A 19,274-nucleotide genomic window follows, 5' to 3' on the forward strand; every position below is an offset into this window, starting at 1 on the left:
TGTTAGAAGAATACCTAGCAAAGATTTTCTTCTATTCTCTCTTTCTTTCTTCACATTTCTTATCATTTCCTTTTTTGTGCAGAAAGTTTTTAATTTGATGGCACACCACTTATGAACTCTGAGTGTTATCTCCTGAGCTTTGAGGTCCTATTCAGAAAATTGTTGCCTCTGCCTGTATGGTGGAGTGTTGACCCCATGTTTTCTTCTAGTAAAGTTTCTGGTTTGATTCCTAGATCTTTGACACAATATGAGTTGAATTTTGTACAGAGTGAAAGATAAGGTTTTGTATCTTTTTTTTCCATATTGGATAACCAGTTTTTCCAGCACCATTTGTAGAAAAGACCATCTTTTCTCCAACATATGTTATTGGCACTGCATCAGAGATCAGATGAATAGAGATGTGTGGGCTTTTCCCTATGTCTTCTAGTGCGCCATTAGCAATTAGGATCATGTAAATTTAAACTACACTAAGATTTTACTTCACACCACTCAGAATGGCAGTCATCAAGAATACAAAAATAATAAATGATAGAGAGGATGTGGGGAAAAGGAAACACTTTTACAGTTTGGGGATTGTTAATTAGTACAACAAAATGGAAAACAGTATGGAGGTTCCTCAAAAGACTAAGCACTGAACAACCATATGACCCAGCTCTACCACTCCTCAGTATTTATACTGAAGAATTAAAGTCATCATACTGCAGTGATATATGCATACCCATGTTTATAGCAGCACAATTCAAAATAGCCAAACTATGGAACCAGCTGTTTATCCAGCCATAAAGAAAAAAATAACTTTATTTAAAGAAAAATGGATAGAACTGGAGTTCATTATGTTATGGGAAAGAAGCCAAACTCTAAATATTGAGAGTCATGTTTTCCTTCATAAGTAGAAGCTAGAGAGAGAAAAGGAAAAGAAACTTAGGGGAAGTGGAAATCTCATGAAAATCAGACATCAGTAAGGAAAGGGACTTGGAAGTTGGAGGGAGGGAGAGATGGGGAACATTCTAGGGAGAGATTTCAGCCATATTGTATTTCAGCCTGTACAAACATGTAACAGCAAATGTCATCATTATGTCCAACTGTAATGCACCAATAAGAAATGGGGAAAAATACAGACACATATTAGCAACTACTACACACTTGTTATCTGAAGCATAAATTTACTTATATAAAAAAATCTATTGAACAGAATCTGTGGTGTTGTATGGATGACAATTCATTCAAAACAAACACTAATAAACTTAATTTCTTTTATTCTCTTTTTCTATTTGATCATGTTTATTGCTTAGTTTTGTTTTTATTTTTCTTTTAAGAAAATTAAAGCAGTGCCTTTTCATGGAGAAATGGAACCAAACTTCAAGTGATTTTATTTTGTTGGGATTGTTTCCTCAAAACCAAACTGGCCTCCTTCTCTTGCTCCTGATCATCTTTGTGTTTGTTCTTGCCTCAGTGGGGAACTCAGGGATGACTGCCCTCATCTTCTTGGACCCGCGGCTCCACACCCCCATGTACTTTCTCCTCAGCCAGCTCTCCCTCATGGACCTGATGTACATCTCCACCACTGTCCCCAAGATGGCCATCAACTTCCTCTCTGGCCAGAAGAGCATCTCCTTCCTGGGCTGTGGTGTGCAAATGTTCTTCTTCCTGACCATGGCTGGCTCAGAAGGTTTAATCCTTGCCTCCATGGCCTATGACCGCTTTGTGGCCATATGCCACCCCCTCCACTACCCCACCCGCATGAGTAAAAGCATGTGTTTGAAGATGATCCTGGGGCCCTGGACACTGGGCTTCGTCAACTCCGTGGCACACACATTTTACATCTTTCATCTTCCTTACTGCAGGTCTAGGGCCATCAATCACTTTTTTTGTGACATCCCAGCCATGGTTCCTCTGGCCTGTATGGACACCTGGGTCTATGAGTACATGGTGTTTGTGAGCACAGGCCTGTTTCTCATTGTTCCTTTCCTTGGCATCACTGTGTCCTATGGACGGGTCCTTTTTGCTGTCTTCCACATGCACTCAAAAGAGGGAAGAAGAAAGGCCTTCACCACGTGCGCCACACATTTAACCGTGGTGATATTTTACTACACACCTTTTGCCTACACTTATTTCCGACCAAAGAATCTCCGATCCCCGGCAGAGGATAAGAACCTGGCTGTCTTCTACACCATACTCACCCCCATGCTCAATCCCATCATCTACAGCCTGAGGAACAAGGAGGTGCTGGGGGCCATGGGAAGAGTGTGTGGGATGTTCTCCCCCAGGAAGAAGTGAGCATGGCTGTCCCTACTCCTCTGTATGGCTTCTCTTCATGCAGACTGGAACACCCTCATGCAGCACTGACCAACAGTACTATAGTGCAAATGATGCATGTCACTATGTGTCTCTAGTGACATTTATAAGTAAAATTAATTGAAATAATATATTGATCATTATAAACTAATATAATGATTAATATTTTAATTTAAAACAAAACATGCTAAAATTTACAATGCAAATATTAATTACATTTTATTTTATACTATTATGAATTATTTCATACAATACTGTACATGTTCTTACATATATTAGTCAATGTTATGTCTACATGCATCACATGAAATTATTATTGCTTATATACTTTGTTTTCATTCTATTTTGTCAAATCTTATGTGTAATTTATACTTACAACCTACAGCTAATTGGACTATAGATCCATCAAGTGTCCCACAAACATATGTGACCCAGTGTCTACGAAGTTATAGGGCTTCTAGGTGGCTAATAGCCTCTCCTTCAGAGAAACATGTGGCTTCATTTTCTGACTATGATCCTGGTCTTGGGACAAAGAATTGTACTCTCAACCCTTAAAAATAGCCATTCACTTCCTTTAAATTTCAGTTGTAACTCTTGTAGCAATATAGTACCCTAAGCAGCTCTACCGTCACCCACATCTCTGATAATTCTCCTGGCATGTGCTATGTAAAGAGCATTCTCTTCCCTGGGCAGATGCTGCATTTTTCCTTCACTTCCCTTTTCAAATTATTTGACCAGCAGCATCCATGATCCTTGACTCCGCTAGGAGGTTCTCCTTGGCTCCTATCACTAGTGCCTCCTCTGAGCGGCTCTTTGGGGTCTTCTTTCCCACCACCTGGGCAGTCAACACAGTGTGCCTCTCTCATGTGCATGGCTGTGCCCTCCCCAGCCTCACAGGCAGCCTGTGTCTGCAGGTATCACTGGGTCTCGTGCTTTCTAATCTGCCTTCCTGGTCAGTTCCATGAGCCATCGGCCACATGCCCAGCTCCATCCTGGAGGTAACTCTCCATCCACGTTCTATCCCATTTCACCAAACTGGGTTTTAAAAAATGTTTTAAAGTACTTAACCCTGCTCTGTGAGAACTGTTCAGTGAATGTAACTCCTGCCCCCAACATTCATGATGTTGTGTTATTGACATGATGAGTGACCCAGGCGACACCTGGTGTTCAGTGCCAGATCTAGTTTGTGGCTGTGTATTGCTGTTGCTTGCATTAAATGTTGACCCACTATTCTGCTTTGTGTGGCCATTAGTAATATTCAGGTCATTTCATGTGCCAGATATTTATTTTAAGGCCGTATATTGGTCACCACCATAATTATTTCTCGCCCCCCCTTTTTCCTAAGTGCAGCTAGGAAGTGATTGGGATGCTACAGATTCACAAAAACCTCCATTCCAAATCCAGAGCAGGGAAAAACAACAGATGAGTGGAACAAAAATGATAAAAAAATGAAACATCAAACACACCACACACACACACACACACACACACACACACACACACACGGCACACTCCACTGGAGCCCAGGCTCAGAAACCTTGCTAGTCCCTGCACAGGTTGCACAAACTCCACCACATGCACATTCCCCAGGTCAGGCCTAGAGTGCAGATGCGGGGTCTCGACACTGTCTGTTCTCCTCCCAGTCACTTGCACCAGCTGCCAGCAGCCAAGGGCGCCCTCAGGCCTGGGTATCCCCAGCTTGTGCAGAGAAACTCAGCGTCTTTCCATCACCAATGTGCTGCCTTTCTGGGTCTGTTGAGATCCGTCTCCCTCTCTTCCACAGGTTCACAGGTGCCAGGTTCAATGCCAGGGCTTCCCTCCCTGGCTGCCTGAAGGGAAGGAGGGAAGGGGAGGGGGAGCAGACACCACCTCCAGCAAAACTGGCTCATCTCTAATGCAGTACTTTTTGTTCTATCTTCAAAACCTGTAAATGTCTCTCTATGGTTATTTTACTGTCCAATGGGAATTCCAGTGAATTGAATTTCCTCCCTCACCCTCCATCACCCTGTTGGGAAGCAATCCTCCTGCTGCTGGGATCCCAGCTCAGGGGCAGCTGGTACCTGACCCTTCCTCTACTCCACCTTCCCCCACGTGGAGTAAGTTTCTCCTCCAACACTTTCACCAAGTTACCAGGGAAATCCATCTTTTCTCATTGTAGAATAACACTGCTTGGTTTTTTCCACTCGCAACCATATAATCACTGTGTGTTCATCTGAACTGATAGGAAACCAAGTCCCACCTTTGACCTTTGTTTCCTGACAATGCCTTCCAGAAGCATCCCATGTGGAAGGCAGCATTCCCTGAAAGGCAGAAGTCACTCAACCTTTTCAGAGTGTATATGACTGTACCACTGGCAATCAGAGGCTTGTTTGGTTTCTGGAATGGTGGGGACAGTGAAGGCCACCCTGGGGTGCTCTTGAAAAACACCTGGGAGCTGCCACAGATCTCAGAAGGTATGTGGTGCCCCCCTGATGGTCTGGGTCTCTGGCACCAATGTGGTGCATCCACTGAACGATGTCTAGAAGCTGATCATAATCCTGGCTGTCTACATGCCTGCCTGCCTCAGAGAGGACTGCTTTCATTCTCTTCTCCTCTCCAAGGAAACCCTGTTACTGGCAGGTGACAGTAGAGGTCACATAGGGAATACACTCCTGGGTGATGGTTTCCCACTCTCCTCTGCCAAGCAGCTGAGATCTCACACTTGATGGAGTGGCCAACACTCTGACAATAATTCCATCAACATAAAAATACAGACACATGTTCAAAATACTGTGACCTAGTAAGAAAGTCATGCTTCTTTAATGAATAGGAGAATTTTTAAAAACCTTGTCTTTCCATTTTTTTTGATTGAAAAAATAATAATAGCAAATAAAAATAAATAAATAAAGCCATAGGTTACTGAAATATTACTGTAGAAATTTTAAAATCCAACTGAAATTCTAAAAATTATACAAGATTAATATTAACATTATATTATTTTTTTATTAATTCTTTTTAGTAACTGTAATGCAAATCATTGTATTTTGTTTCTTCTAAGAATTTGGTGACTCTTTTGCAGGGAGTTTGGTTGGATCTAATGGCATGTTGACTGTAATGATTTTGGATTGTGTGAGGTGCCTCCTGGTGTTGATTTGCATTTTTATTTGATTACCTTATTTTCAGTATTTCTTAGCAGAATGAAAAAATATTAAACAGTTTTTTTTTCTGTGATAATACATGCTGTATGGCTGTAAAGAGTTGGACAAGATCAGGAGAACTGGAGATTCATTATTTATATTACTCAAACAACTCAATAGCAAGAAAATAATCTGATGGTTAAATGGTCAAGTGATCTGATAGGTATTCCACTAAAAAATGTACAAAGGATCAACAGATGTTTGAAGAATGTTTAACATCACCAATCATAAGTGAAATTCAAACAAAAGCCACAGAGATTCCACTTCATACCTATTTATTTGTTCACTTCATACATATTTGAATGGCTATTTTCAAAAAACAAAAGCTACATGTTTGTGAGAATTCAGAGAAAACGGAACATTCACACACTTTGCTAATGGGAATGACAATTGGTGCAGTCACTTTGGGAAAAGGTCTAGTGGCTCCTGGAAAACCTAAGGTAGAACTACCATAGGATGCAGCAGTCCTCGGCAGGGTGTGTCCTCAAACCACAGGAGTCAGTGTGTCAAAGAAAGTCCATGTCTCTAGCTATGGCAGCATCATTCCCAGTGCCAAGGCACAGAATTAACCCAGGTATGCATCAGCAAATAAATGGAATGAGAAAACACGTGTGTGCAAGAGACATCGTACCACTTAGCATTAGAGAGGAGGGACAGTCTCTCACTAGTGACAATGGGTGACCTAGAGGACATTGTGTGAAACAAGCCAGGCTCAGCAGAACAAGCAAAACATGACCTTGACCCTGGAGTCAGAAAAAATGATACTCTTAGAAGCAGAGTGGCACTGTAGTCAACAAAGCTTCTGGGAAAGTGATGTGGCCTGGCAGGAATTCAAAGGAAGCATTCAAGAGATTTACCATGCAGTATGGTGACCTCAGCTATAATCATGAACCACATGTTGAAAACAGCTGAGAAGATAGAGATTAAGTGCTGTCAGGACAAAAAAATCCCCAAGTGCACAAGGTACTGCATCTGCTAACTAGTCAAAGCTGACCATTGCAAAACACATGTCTATCAAAGGACCATGAGGTACACCAGCAAGAAATAAAATTGTTAAAAATAATATTTTTAAAGTTAATTCTTGCATAATTCCATAATCTGTGTGTTTGAGGATGTCAGTAGGTGAATAAAACTCTACTTTGTGAACTAATTTATACTCCTTTATAAAATTCAAAGTCAACCTAAGAGGTGTAGCTCTAAATATCCTGTGTGTACCTGGCACTCTTCCAAGAAATTTTCAATAACAAATTAACTTTATACCCACAGACCATATATACCATGTACCCTGATATTATCCAGTTTTATAGGTGAAGAAACAAAGAACCAATTGCTTACACTATAAGTAATATAGCTGAAAGCAATAAAAAATCATGAAGCCAAGAAACAGACATTATCTAGATCCAAAGGGAAAATGTGAAATTCTGAGCTGAGATTGCCTCTTGGCCTTCTTCAGACGGAGGCTTCTGGTGCTGGTGACTGTGTGACTCATTGATAATTTTATTTATGTTTTTCCAAGGAAACAAACTCGACTGAGCTCAGTATTTGAAGGACAGTTTTTAATTAGGCAGCATCCTACCTGAGGGTAGGCAGAGAAAACAAGAAGAGTTCCTCAGAGGACAGTGTAGGTAGGGGCACTCTGTGACATGAGTCTCTGTGGGAGAGTCCTGTGGGCCTTGAATCTCCTTACTCGCTGGCAGAGTATGACTCCAACATCAAGAAAAGATGATTGTTCTGGACACTTTCCTGGGCAACCTTCATTCCACCTAAGTACACTTATGGGACATTGCAAAGAAAATATAAAAGATAACAATTTACATCTAGCATTTCTAAAAAAAAATAGGATTTATTTTACACCAAAAGAAATTAATCAAGTTTCAGGCATTATGATGACCAATGTGTTGTTCTGCTCGGGTGAGTCATTACTTAATCCAACATCCTTCATGTTGCTTCTAATATATAACTGAAAATAAAGTTATAAAGTAACCCATCAAGTCTTTAGTTCTGGATAAATATAAGAAAAATTGAGAAATGCTCTGAAACATAGTTTTTATGTACTTACCAAAATGTTTCTGAGGTTATACAACCTTTAGAGGCATTTCAATAGCTAGGGAGGGCATATTAGACTCACAAATTTTTTGAGTTATAAAAAATATATCCTCAACATATAATTATTGAATGTTGTAACATGGATTGTTGAAGAGATTGACTTATTTATACAATTCTGATGGCTCAAATAAGATTAAAATTAAGATTTCAATACAAGAATTTGAATTTTATCCAAATATTACATTATAGTCTAAAATAGTTACTCTGAAAATAGTTGTTTTACGGGAAAAAAAAGATCTTTTTCTACCAGGTGTATTAAAACATAAATTAATGCAGATGAAATAGCTTATTGTAAATAGTACTCAAAAATGTAAAAACTGCCAGACATGGTAATGTGCACTAGAATCCCAGTGACTCAGAGGCTGAGGCAGGAGAATTGGCAAGTTCCAGTCAAGGCCAGGCAACTTAGGGAGATGCCATCTCAAAAAAAATTAAATGCTGGGGATCCAGCTCAGTGTTAGAACACCTGCCAAGCATGAACAAGGCCCTGTGTTCATCATCCCCAGGACCCAAAACAGAAAAGTAAAACCAAAGTTAGGTAAGAAGTTGCAATTAAAAAAAAGGACTGGGAGCACTTCAGATTCTCAGATACTGAAGAATATTTTAATAGAATAACTTGAGTAATCACAACCCAGAGAGTCTAGAGAAGGGTCTGCCATATCTCTCTCTGTGTACAAACTGTTCCTTCTGCATAAAACTGTTGAGCACGAAAGAACTGCCACATTATGGGGCAGTATGTTAAGCATTATAGGTGCAAGTCAATTAACAACATAAGCTAAAATTATATAATAATCTAAAATAACTGTTTGATGCTATGTCCCTCTTATTTATAGGTTGAAAACGAAATGCTCAGCCCTGGAATTATGGATTTCTAGATAATCACATACCATGTATTTGGTGAACAGCCAACTAGAAGTAAACCAAACTGTCACAATGTCCTAGTGTGTCTAAAGTCTTAATGTCTCAGTAACACTACTGTTTGTTGGAGGGAGAACATTGTTCCAGCAGATGACTGAGGCTGTAGAAATAGAACTTTTATTGAGCCTGTTTACCACATATCCCACCTAGGTGACATCTGTACTCCTGTTTGACACAGACCAGTGCTTTAGAATGGTTACTCTGTCATGCAATAGCAAGAACACACAGTGTTGATGGAGAAGATGAAACCGGCCCATTTCAGAGTGCAGCGGGATTCTGGGTGGAGAGTGGCAATGAAGTTCCTGTAACCCTCTCCAGGGCAGAGCTGCAGAGTGGTATGGAGAGGAACAAAAGGGACCATGGGAGCTGACTTTGTTCTCCTGGACCTGTTCTACCACACCTAAGCCCCCAGGCTTCTCTTTGCCCTTTCTTCCTGGCTTTCCTTGTGGCCCTTGGGGGCTATGGCATGATGTTGACTCTAATTGGGCTGGACATGTACCTCCACACCCCTATGTACTTCCTTCTCAGCCATCTGTTCCTCTTGGACAGCTCCACCTTTACCCCCAAGATAGGCATTGACTTTTTGGCTGGAAGAAGCAGCATCTCCTCTGCTACCTGTGGATTTCAGATCTTCTTTTTTCATGACTCTAGTGGGTGCTGAGTGCCTCCTCCTGGCAGTCATGGCTTACTTACGACTGCTACATGGCTATCTGCCACCCACTGCACTATTTGGTCCTCATGTGCCCCATTATCTGTATTGTCCTTGTGGCTGGAACCTGGCTGGGGGTGTTCCTCAATGCCTTTGTCTAGGTCGTTTACACCATGGCTCTCCCCTCTGTGCATCCAGGGAAATTCACCACTTCTTTTGTGAGATCTGTGCTCTGCTGAAACTCATCTGTTCTGACACCTCTCTTTATGAAAACAGTCTCTGTGTCAGTAGCATTGTGTTCCTGCTCATTCCAATATCTGCCCTAATGGCCTCATATGGGAGACATTATAGGTGCAAATCATTTAACAACATAAGTTAAAATTATATAATAATTCTAAAATGTCTATCTGATGCTGTCTCTCTTATTTATATATTTGATCTTTGAAAAGGACCCAGAGAAACAAATGCTCAGTCCTGTAAAGATGGGTTTCTAGATAATCACATACCATGCATTTGGTGAACAGTCAATTAGAAGTAAGCCAAACTATCACAATGTCCTAGTGTGTGTGTATCCAAGAGTGGCCTCCTCTCCACTATTTTGAAGTCAGGATCCAACATGGAGATCAACAAGGCTCTGGCAACCTGCTCTTCTCATGTGATTGTGGTGTCCCTCCTCTATGGATCAGCCATCAGCAAGTACTTCCTGCCCAGAGCCTATCACACAACTGAGCAGGATGAAGGGTCTTCATCTTCTACACCATCCTCTCACCCATGCTCAACACACTCATCTACAGCTTGAGGAACAAGGAGGTGGCTGCAGGAAAGTTCTGGCATGATGAATTACCAGAAGTTGGCTTTTATTGTGAACATGTTGGGGAAGGATGGACCTCTGCTGCAGAAGGGAATTATCAGAACAGAGATGCCAATACACAGCAGGCAAAGGGCACTTCTCTGCAGACAAACCATTCCACCTGCCCAAGCAGACTGCTGATGGGGCAGAGCCCTGCTTCTTGTGAGCTTCTACTAAGCATAATACTGAAAATAAGAAATATACCAGCATATTTGATCAAAATAAACCACAACTCTTTTGTTTAATTTTAAATGTGAACATATTCAATGTTGACAGTATACAGAATTTTATACTATTTTTAATAGTAGAATATTACAGCAACATTTTGAAAAGTAAACACTTGAATACATTGCCCAAAATTCATTTTCTGCTTCTTAAGACAAAATATTTGAGCATATAAACACAAGTGCATGTTTTTTTCTTTTAAATTATTTATTTATAGATAATATGCTTTTAACTAATTGCTTTAAACATAAATTTAAACTTTGATAAATATTTACAATATTATCTATACAAGTTTGACCTAATTAACCCTAATTATCTATTTAAATATTATCTTATTGATCCATCCACTTTATGCTTTTAGTAGCACTACCTTTTCTATGATTTTTTTTTCTTGACAAGTTGTCAAAAGCAAAATATTGGGATTAAGAGAATTTTATTATCTTCACTTATTTCTTAAATTAACATCATTTACATATAGATTAGTGAGTAAAACAAGAGATTCTTTGGTTTTGTAACCAATATTTGATGGCAGTCAATAGTAAGGTCATTTCTCACATCTCTGTGCTGTTTAGCATGCTTATTTTAGTAATATTTTATTTATTAGTAACATTTCTTGTCTACATATTTGCACTGATAGTCATAATTTTTTACACATTTAACTGTTTTTTATATTTTAATAATGAATAAATAATCCATTATTTACCTCATAATTGTAGGGCTCTTCCATGTATTTTATATTTGAATTTATGCAAATTTCACTCTGCAAATTCAGTTATTATAAAATCTTTATATTGTAAATGTTGAAAACATATTGTATGTTTTCTCTCATTTTTCAATAGTTTATATTTTTCTTTCAAACTTAAAATTCCAAGTTCAATCAATTTATAAAGAAAAGTATTTTTTGAATACTAATCTACAAATTCTTCTATCATTTATATAATAAGAAATAAAAAATTACTTAGAAAATATTAATTACATAAAAAGTTTACAAGTAGAACTGACTCGCAATAGGAATACAAACAATCATATTGTTAAATTTTTAATTCAAACCAACTTTTTACAATTTCATAGGTTTTTAATCTGGCAGTACTTTCTTTGTTTATGATTTCCTCTGATGTTGTAATTGCATGATACCCTTATATTATTATCATGTTATTTACATGAGTAAACTTTTCTTGTAGATATGAACAACCAAGAGGTGTCAAACCTAACAGCATGAGCACAGAAAATACTTTCACCCTCCTGAAATGCAGTGAAATGTAAAAATAGAATGAAATTCTTGCATATTGTTTTAATGTTGTTATTTGCTTACACACACAAAAAAAGGATATAAAAAATCTATGTGTTTGAGTTTGAGTTTGTAGGACTTCAGAAAATAAAAACCTCTTTAGGAAGGACACAATATACAAAGAACATAATTATAATTAGGGTGGATTTTATTTTTTTATTGATTTTATTTTAAAAAATAAATGACAGCAGAATGCATTACAATTCTTATTACACATATACAGTGCAATTTTCAAATCTCTGGTTGCATATAAACTATGTTCATACCAATTTGTGTCTTCATACATGTACTTTGGATGATGATGTCTATCACATTCCACCATCCTTGCTAATCCCCTGCACCCTCCCTTTCCCTTGACCCCTCTGCCCTACCTAGAATTCATCTATTCCTCCCATGTTTCCCCTCCTTACCCCACTATGAGTCAGTCTCCTTATATCAGAGAAAACATTTCGGCATTTGATTTTTTGGGATTTGCTAACTTCACTTACCATTATCTTCTCCAATGCCATCCATTTACCTGCAAATGCCATGATTTTGTTCTCTTTTATTGCTGAGTAAAATTATATATATATATATATATATATATATGCCACATTTTTTTCCTTTCATCCACTGAAAGGCATCTAGATTGGTTCCATAGTTTAGCTATTGTGAATTGTGCTGCTATAAACATTGATGTGGCTGTGTCCCTGTAGTATGCTGTTTTTAAGTCTTTTGGGTATAGAGCAAGGAGAGGGATAGCAGGGTCAAATGGTGGTTCCATTCTCAGATTTCCAAGGAATCTCCATACTGCTCTCCATATTAGCTACACCAATTTGCAGACCCACCAGCAATGCATGAGTGTGCCTTTTTCCCCACACCCTCTCCAACACTTATTGGTTGTTTGTCTTCATAGTAGCTGCCATTCTGACTGGAGTTAGATGATATCTTAAAGTGGTTTTGATTTGCATTTCTCTAATTGCTAGAGATGATGAACATTTTTTCATACATTTGTTGATTTTATATCATCTTCTGAGAAGTGTTTGTTCAGTTCTTGGCCCATTTATTGATGGGTTATATATTTTTAAATATTTAGAGCAAGAAACAAGAATATTTTATGAGTGTTTAGAGTGTGGCAATGGGATGAAAGGGCTGTGTTTAAGGACCCAATACCAAATGGGTCCTCCAATTTGTTGGAGGTTTCTGTGCACCTCTATATCCACTGAATTTCTGTAAGTTCACAGTGTTTAGGGACTGATAAAATGTTTGCTCAGCACTTTTGTAATCCCAGCAGCTCTGGAGGCTGAGACAGGAAAATTGCGAGTTCAAAGCCAGCCTCAGCAATGGTGAGGCCCTAAGCAATTCAATGAGACCCTCTCTCTAAATAAAATCAAGAATAGTGCTGGGGACGTGGCTCAGTGGTCTAGTTCCCTGAGTTCAATCCCCAGTACCAAAACAAACAACAACAAGTAACACTTGCTCACAATGTTAAGACTATTAAAAAAATTAATAGTGGGGTTGAGGTAAATATTACAACAGAAAGTTAATCCTTTATAATTTGCACATTATCACACTAGTGAACCACAACTGTGATGAGAAATACACTCATTCTTCAAAATATGAGGTAAAAGCAGGAGTGGTGGCACATGCCTCTACTCCAAGAGGCTTGGGAGGCTGGGGCAGGAGGATTGCACATTCAAAGCCAAATTCAGCACCTTAGTGAGGCCCTAAGTAACTTGGTGAGAACCTTTCTCAAAAAAAAAAAAAAAAAAAAACAATAATAGTTTAAAACAGGCTGGGGATTTGGCTTGATTGTAAAGCACACCTGGATTGAATCCCTGATACAAAAAGCAAACAAACAAAAAGACTAAAAGGATAAAATATTCATTTCCCTTTCCCTAAAGCAAACTTGCCTAAAATGTTATTTAAGATAACTGTAAGTGTGCAACCTATGCCTTATAAATCTACTCAAGGAGATACCATGTGTTATAAATGTGCACCTCACAGTTGGAGGGGAAATAATGAATGTGAAGAAGTGGAAATAATGACTACAGATTTAAAACTGTGTGAAACATGGTCAAAAAGTGCACAATGAACATGGATCGAGGGACCCTGTAGGAAGAGAGGGATTAGGTCAGTCTCCCCGAGAGGCACCGTTGCCCAACATGCAAGATTATCTGGAGTAGATGCTTATAAAGGTGATAGCAGATGGCACAAACTTGAGCAATGCTGCTTCTCTCTACTGCACACCTTGTGATGTCAGAGGAAGGAGAGCCCCTGGGTGCAGTCCCATGATAGTAGGCAAACTTTATAATTCCCCTGATCCAGAGGATCTAGGAGGATTTCACAAAATCATTTCTAATCGACTTTGAGTTCTCCATATATGCTGGTAGTAAAGAGATAACTGGCACGAAATATTAGATTGTCTCTGACATTCTTTGTAAGAATGTCACTGGAAAAACCAATTAAAAAAAACAAAAATAGGGAGATGAAGCACCAATAAAAAAATTTATCTGGCAATACATTAAAGGGCTTCACTGCAGGATGCCCGCACACAGGCTGGTGCAGAATTGGGCATGCCAAGAATGCAGTGAAGGTTGAGTTCATTACAAAGAGAAATCTGCACAGGTCATTCAGCAAGCAGGCAAGCTCTGAAAGGAGGGTTTAGCAGTTATTTTGCAAAGCTGGTCTTGATGTCATGGTGGCAGTTCCATCAACAGTTGTTAAAAGAACAAAAACTATAATCTTGATAAAAAAGCACTGGTACAGAGAAGATGACTCTCTCAACACAAACTGGTATTGTAAATGTATGAGAACAGGAAGTAAAAAATTATGTTGTCCATAAAAGAGAATATGGATCCAAGGTTACTGATTGATACTCAGGATGCAAAGTTGTACTAGTGTGATTGTAGAAATTGCATAATTGCTCCAACGGTCTAACCTTTGTTCATCTGTTAGAGACAATTTTTTTATTAATATTTAAAAATGCATCTGAATCTTCTAATTCAAATTTATATTTTTCCAGATATAATTACTGATCCTTAGATCTTTAAATACACTACAAACATGGAATTCAATCAGATAAATGCAGGGCCTCTCTCATGGAAAATATGAACTTACCCCATGTCCCAATTAGTGATAAAAGAACTACTAAATCTCAAGAAAATTTATTTATACTTCATACAACTATAAATTACCATTAGTGTAAGAAAAAGTTTGAAGCATTTATTTGAAGTAAATTTTTATATACCAAGCAAAAGTTTTGTAAACTGTGTAGTCTGCCTTACATGTAAATTATTTAAAAATTAAAAGGAAATTATTTTCAGTTACTTATGGACATTAAAATTTCAATGTAATTTTGTGATAATTTACTAAACACAGGAAAAAAATAAAATATGGTACAACCATTAGGTGGAATAATTTCAATAGTTTCTACTTTTTACTTTTTCATTTCAGCAAATCAACCAGATCCTAGTGCCTTCATGTTATTGGATAATACATGTCCATTATTTTGATGAGAAAAAATACAATTATTCTGTCTAATCTTAGTATTTCCACATCTTGTAGATTAATTTTAGTTCCTTGGCTGTAGTCACTGGATAAGGTTATTCTTGCCTTTTTACACTGTTGAATAAACGTTATCTGGGTTATAAGGATTAAAGCAGAAAACTTTGACTACATTTTCATGGACCAAATTCTGTGAAGGACTCTTCTCAGGGCTCCGATCACCTCCTTGTTCCTCAGGCTGTAGATGATGGGGTTGAGCATTGGGGTGAGGATGGTGTAGAAGACAGCCAGAACCTTGTCCTCTGCTGGGGAGCGGAGGGATGTTGGGCGTAAATAAGTGTAAGCAAAGGGTATGTAGTAGAAGGTCACCACAGTGAGGTGGGTGCTGCAGGTGGAGTAGGCCTTCTTCTTCCCTTCCCCTGAGTGCATGCGGCAGACTGCAAGGAGAACCCGGCCATAAGAACATGCAATACCCGTGAATGGAACCATGAGAAAGAAGGTGGTGCTCACAAACACTGTGTACTTGTAGACCCAAGTGTCCATGCAGGCCAGACGCAGCATGGCGGGGACATCACAGAAGAAATGATTGATGGCTCTGGATCTGCAATAAGGGATATGCAGAGTATATACAGTGTGAGCACAGGAGTTGACAGAGCCCATCATCCAAGACCCCAATATCATGAACGTACACACTCTTTTGTTCATGCGGATGGGATAGTGGAGAGGAAAGCAAATCGCCACATAACGGTCATAGGCCATAGATGCCAGCAGCAGTCCCTCTGCACCTGCTAGAGTGAGGAAGAGGAAGTTCTGAACCCCACATCCAGTGAAGGAGATAGACTTGTTTCCCAGGATGAAAGTGGAAGCCATCTTCGGGACAATGGTGGAGATGTAAGTGAGGTCCATGAGGGAGAGCTGACTGAGGAGGAGGTACATGGGGGTGTGGAGATGGGCATCCATGAGGATAAGCAGGATCATGGACAGGTTGCCAATGGAAGCCAGTAGGAAGATGAGCATAGTGAGTGCCAAGAGGACAAGGCCAGTTCTCGATGGTGGGAACAATCCCAGCAAGATGAAATCAGTTGACGTTTGATTATAATTTTCCATCATTCATTTAGGTTTTCCTACAAACACATGAAACAAAAAGTTACATAGACAGTAAGGTATTTTAGAATCATTCATTTATTTTGACTGTGAATTATTAAAGTTCTTAGATAAAGAATAAACTATTCTGAAAATGGAATCCCATTTTCCTTCTTCATAAATATATCTTAAGGTAGCAAACATGGCCGACATTTTTATAAAACCTGTGCAGTCATGAAAATAGCATATTTCTGCAATGATTTTATTAGAATATGGGTATTTATTCCCCTACAGAATCAGCTGTCATCAAGATGAGCTCTTATGAGTAAGTGCATAGAAATCAATGTAAATGTCTAAAGTATAGCTCATATTTGGATACATTTTTCTCATCCCAGGGGCGGGGGTGACTTTTCTTCCATATTTCAGTCTTAGCTTTACCTCCAAAAATGAACTCATTTACCAATTCAAGTTTAAACAGTTAGTTCATTTTGTGAGCGATCATTACACATGACTGTTGGCATGATTGCAGCCATCTTCCTTTCCCCACCCCCACTTTACGAATACTGTTCTTATTCCCAAGAAATAGAAACTAGCCTGAGATAAAACGTACTGGTCTGGAGAGGTGCCAGTGTCTCCCTGTTCTCTCATTGAGAGATAGACACAGCTTACCAGCCCCTGAGATGGGTACATACTGGCTTCCCTGTTCTCTCCTTGTGAAGATAAAGGGACATGCCAGTTTCCCTGTTCCTCCTGAGAGATAGAAAAACTGCCTGTTTTGTTCCTGAGAAACAAACTTGCCTTCCACAAGATCAGAGGGTGTTTTCTGTGTCAATCAAGACTAAACCCTCCCCTAGCCTGTGGCCATGATTCTAGATTGTCAAAAGTGACATTCAAGGGGGTCGCTGCTGCCCTCCCTTGCTGTGGTTCTGGTCAACTAGTTGCTCAGCTACCTTGTCGCGGGGGGTAGAATCAACACAGAGACTCCGGGAGCTGGTGAGAGAACTGGCTGGAGACCCACCTCAGGTTGTCATCCAGTAGCTCAGTTTATTTTTGGAATGCATACAACTGTTATAGGGTTCGAGTGGGCATGCCCGTCAATCATACATGAGCAAGATAGTGTCTATAAGCCAATCATCTTCTTCCTAATGTAACCACACTATGAGGATGTTCTAAATATTGCTATCATCAGGAAGGGTCTAGGTCCCTAGGGGAGGGGATTTCTAAGTTAGAAGTTCCATTCCTGAAGCTCCTGGTCCTCAGTTTCCTGACCTGGCAGCTTGGCAACAAGTGCTAAGGATGTGGTTTCACTAATGGCTCGCTAGAGCAGAGCATCCCATCCTGCAGGTGCTCCTATCAGGCCTGAACAAGTGTAGATTCTTCAAGCACTCCGAGCTGCTTACAGCTGCTAGCTGCTAGCTGTAAACTGAAAGTCATTCCAACATTTCCTCCTTGCTGCTGCTGTCCCTCTCTCTGCAGATCAGCCTTGTCAGGCTCCTGACAATAAACCCACTTCTTGTCCCACGTGTGTGTTTGATCAGCCCTGCACCACTTTTCTTTCAATAATGCAGAATCAGATTCCCTTCAAATCAGGTGCCATCTTTTAGTTCATGTCTTCAAAAATCTATGATGTATTCTTATGGCCCAGTGTAAATTACCAAAGGTCCTTCTCCTCGCTTTCTCACCCACACTCAGAACGCTGTGGTAGACCCCTTCCCTGAACATCTGAACACCACAATCATCTGCTGGTGGTTATGCTGTCTCCCCTTCCCTACAGCTCACATGATATTACACCTTGCCTTCCAATGCCTTTCCTTGCTCCTTCTTTGTTTGCTCTTCTATTTCTTGTATTTATGTCTATTTTTATTTCAAAATAAGTATGGGAATTTGAGATCTAGTGCAGTGCTGTGGTTCTCTCCAGGGAAAAATGCCATCAGCAGAAAGCCCTGCTGGCCAGGCCCAAGAGTAGCCAGGTCCACTGGCTGAGAAAGCCTGCAGATGAAAGAGGGAAGCACAACATATATGTTCACGCACACACACATGTGCACCCACACATGCGGGCACCCTCATACACAGGGGCACACACAGAATGCCTTAGAAGAGAAGATGGGGAGGCCAGGTGCAGTGGTGCATGCCTGTAATCCCAGCAGTTCAGGAGGCTGACACAACAGGATTACAAGTTAATGGCCAGCCTCAGCAACTTAGTGAGGCCTTGAGCAACTTAGCAAGACCCTGTCTCTAAATAAAATATAAAAAGGGCTGGGGTGGTGCCCAGATGGTAAGATCTTCTGCATTCAATCCTCAGCACCAAAAAAAAAAAAAATGACAATGGGTATGCACAGGAAATTTAATGACAAATCATCAGAGTCACAGGAAAAGTGATTAAGTGTACAGGCAAATAAGTGTCATGACAACGAATAGTAGAGAACCAAAATAACTTGAAATTAAAATGATCACAATCGATATAATGGACTCAATGAGCCTATTAGAAATCTGAGACATACATAAAGTTAAGAGACACTACAAGAAAGAAAACTAAAGCAACATAGGAACACAAATGCTTGAAGTTTAGAAAAGGGAGAATAAGGGAAATAATATCAGATGGCCTTCCAATATGCACGGGCATTCCTGATAATACACGTGACATGAGTACTGAGTTAATAACGGTCAATACAACCAGTTTCTCCAAACAAACAAATATACATGCTCCATACTTTAACAGCATGTAAAGTTGAAAAAAATGAGAAATAATATATTGAAAGGTATTTTATTAAAAATTCCAAATGCCATCTTAAATATAATCCTCATAAATTATCACTATCAGCTACAGAATAAGTTCCTAGAAGCTTCTTAAGGAAACATCACAATAGTGAGAATAAATGCAGAACAACAATTAAATACCTACAGATTTTATAATAATTTATATTTTATATACTATCAACAAATTAAATATGAAATTATGTTTTTCAACTGCTTCCCCAGATAGAAAGGAGGCTGTGGGTGTGTTGAGAGGATGGGCAGGGCAAGGGACATGAGTGAGGGGAGTGCAGGGTCCACGTCCATACTTGCTGGTTTGAGTCATAAAAGATGGCCTGACATTTTAGATTTAGGAATCAAGCATGAGATGAAAAGCATAGTGTTTAAAATATTAGCAAAATTTGGAGACAGTGAAGCATTCACTGTGGTGACAAGGGGGATGGT

The 19,274-nt window shown here is 39.4% G+C and overlaps 2 protein-coding genes and 1 pseudogene across 2 annotated transcripts; 1 reads left to right on the plus strand and 2 right to left on the minus strand.

Moving 5' to 3' along the window:
• The window catches only part of LOC139705830 (zinc finger protein 431-like), a 175,623-nt pseudogene that overhangs the window by 79,477 nt on the left and 76,872 nt on the right, over window positions 1-19,274 (minus strand).
• Window positions 1,339-2,277, plus strand: LOC139705730 (olfactory receptor 2L13-like). The gene has a single exon (XM_071611924.1). It carries the CDS (start codon window positions 1,339-1,341, stop codon window positions 2,275-2,277), a length of 939 nt encoding a protein of 312 aa, XP_071468025.1.
• On the minus strand, window positions 15,162-16,100 carry LOC139705731 (olfactory receptor 2L2-like). The gene has a single exon (XM_071611925.1). It carries the CDS (start codon window positions 16,098-16,100, stop codon window positions 15,162-15,164), a length of 939 nt encoding a protein of 312 aa, XP_071468026.1.

This window comes from Marmota flaviventris, chromosome 5 (assembly GCF_047511675.1).
Source record: "Marmota flaviventris isolate mMarFla1 chromosome 5, mMarFla1.hap1, whole genome shotgun sequence".
NCBI classification, from domain to species: Eukaryota; Metazoa; Chordata; class Mammalia; order Rodentia; family Sciuridae; genus Marmota; species Marmota flaviventris.

Bases quoted from the DNA above. Each gene is read 5' to 3' on its own strand.
- LOC139705731 (XM_071611925.1), bottom strand. From the start codon at position 16,100: ATGGAAAATTATAATCAAACGTCAACTGATTTCATCTTGCTGGGATTG.
- LOC139705730 (XM_071611924.1), top strand. From the start codon at position 1,339: ATGGAGAAATGGAACCAAACTTCAAGTGATTTTATTTTGTTGGGATTG.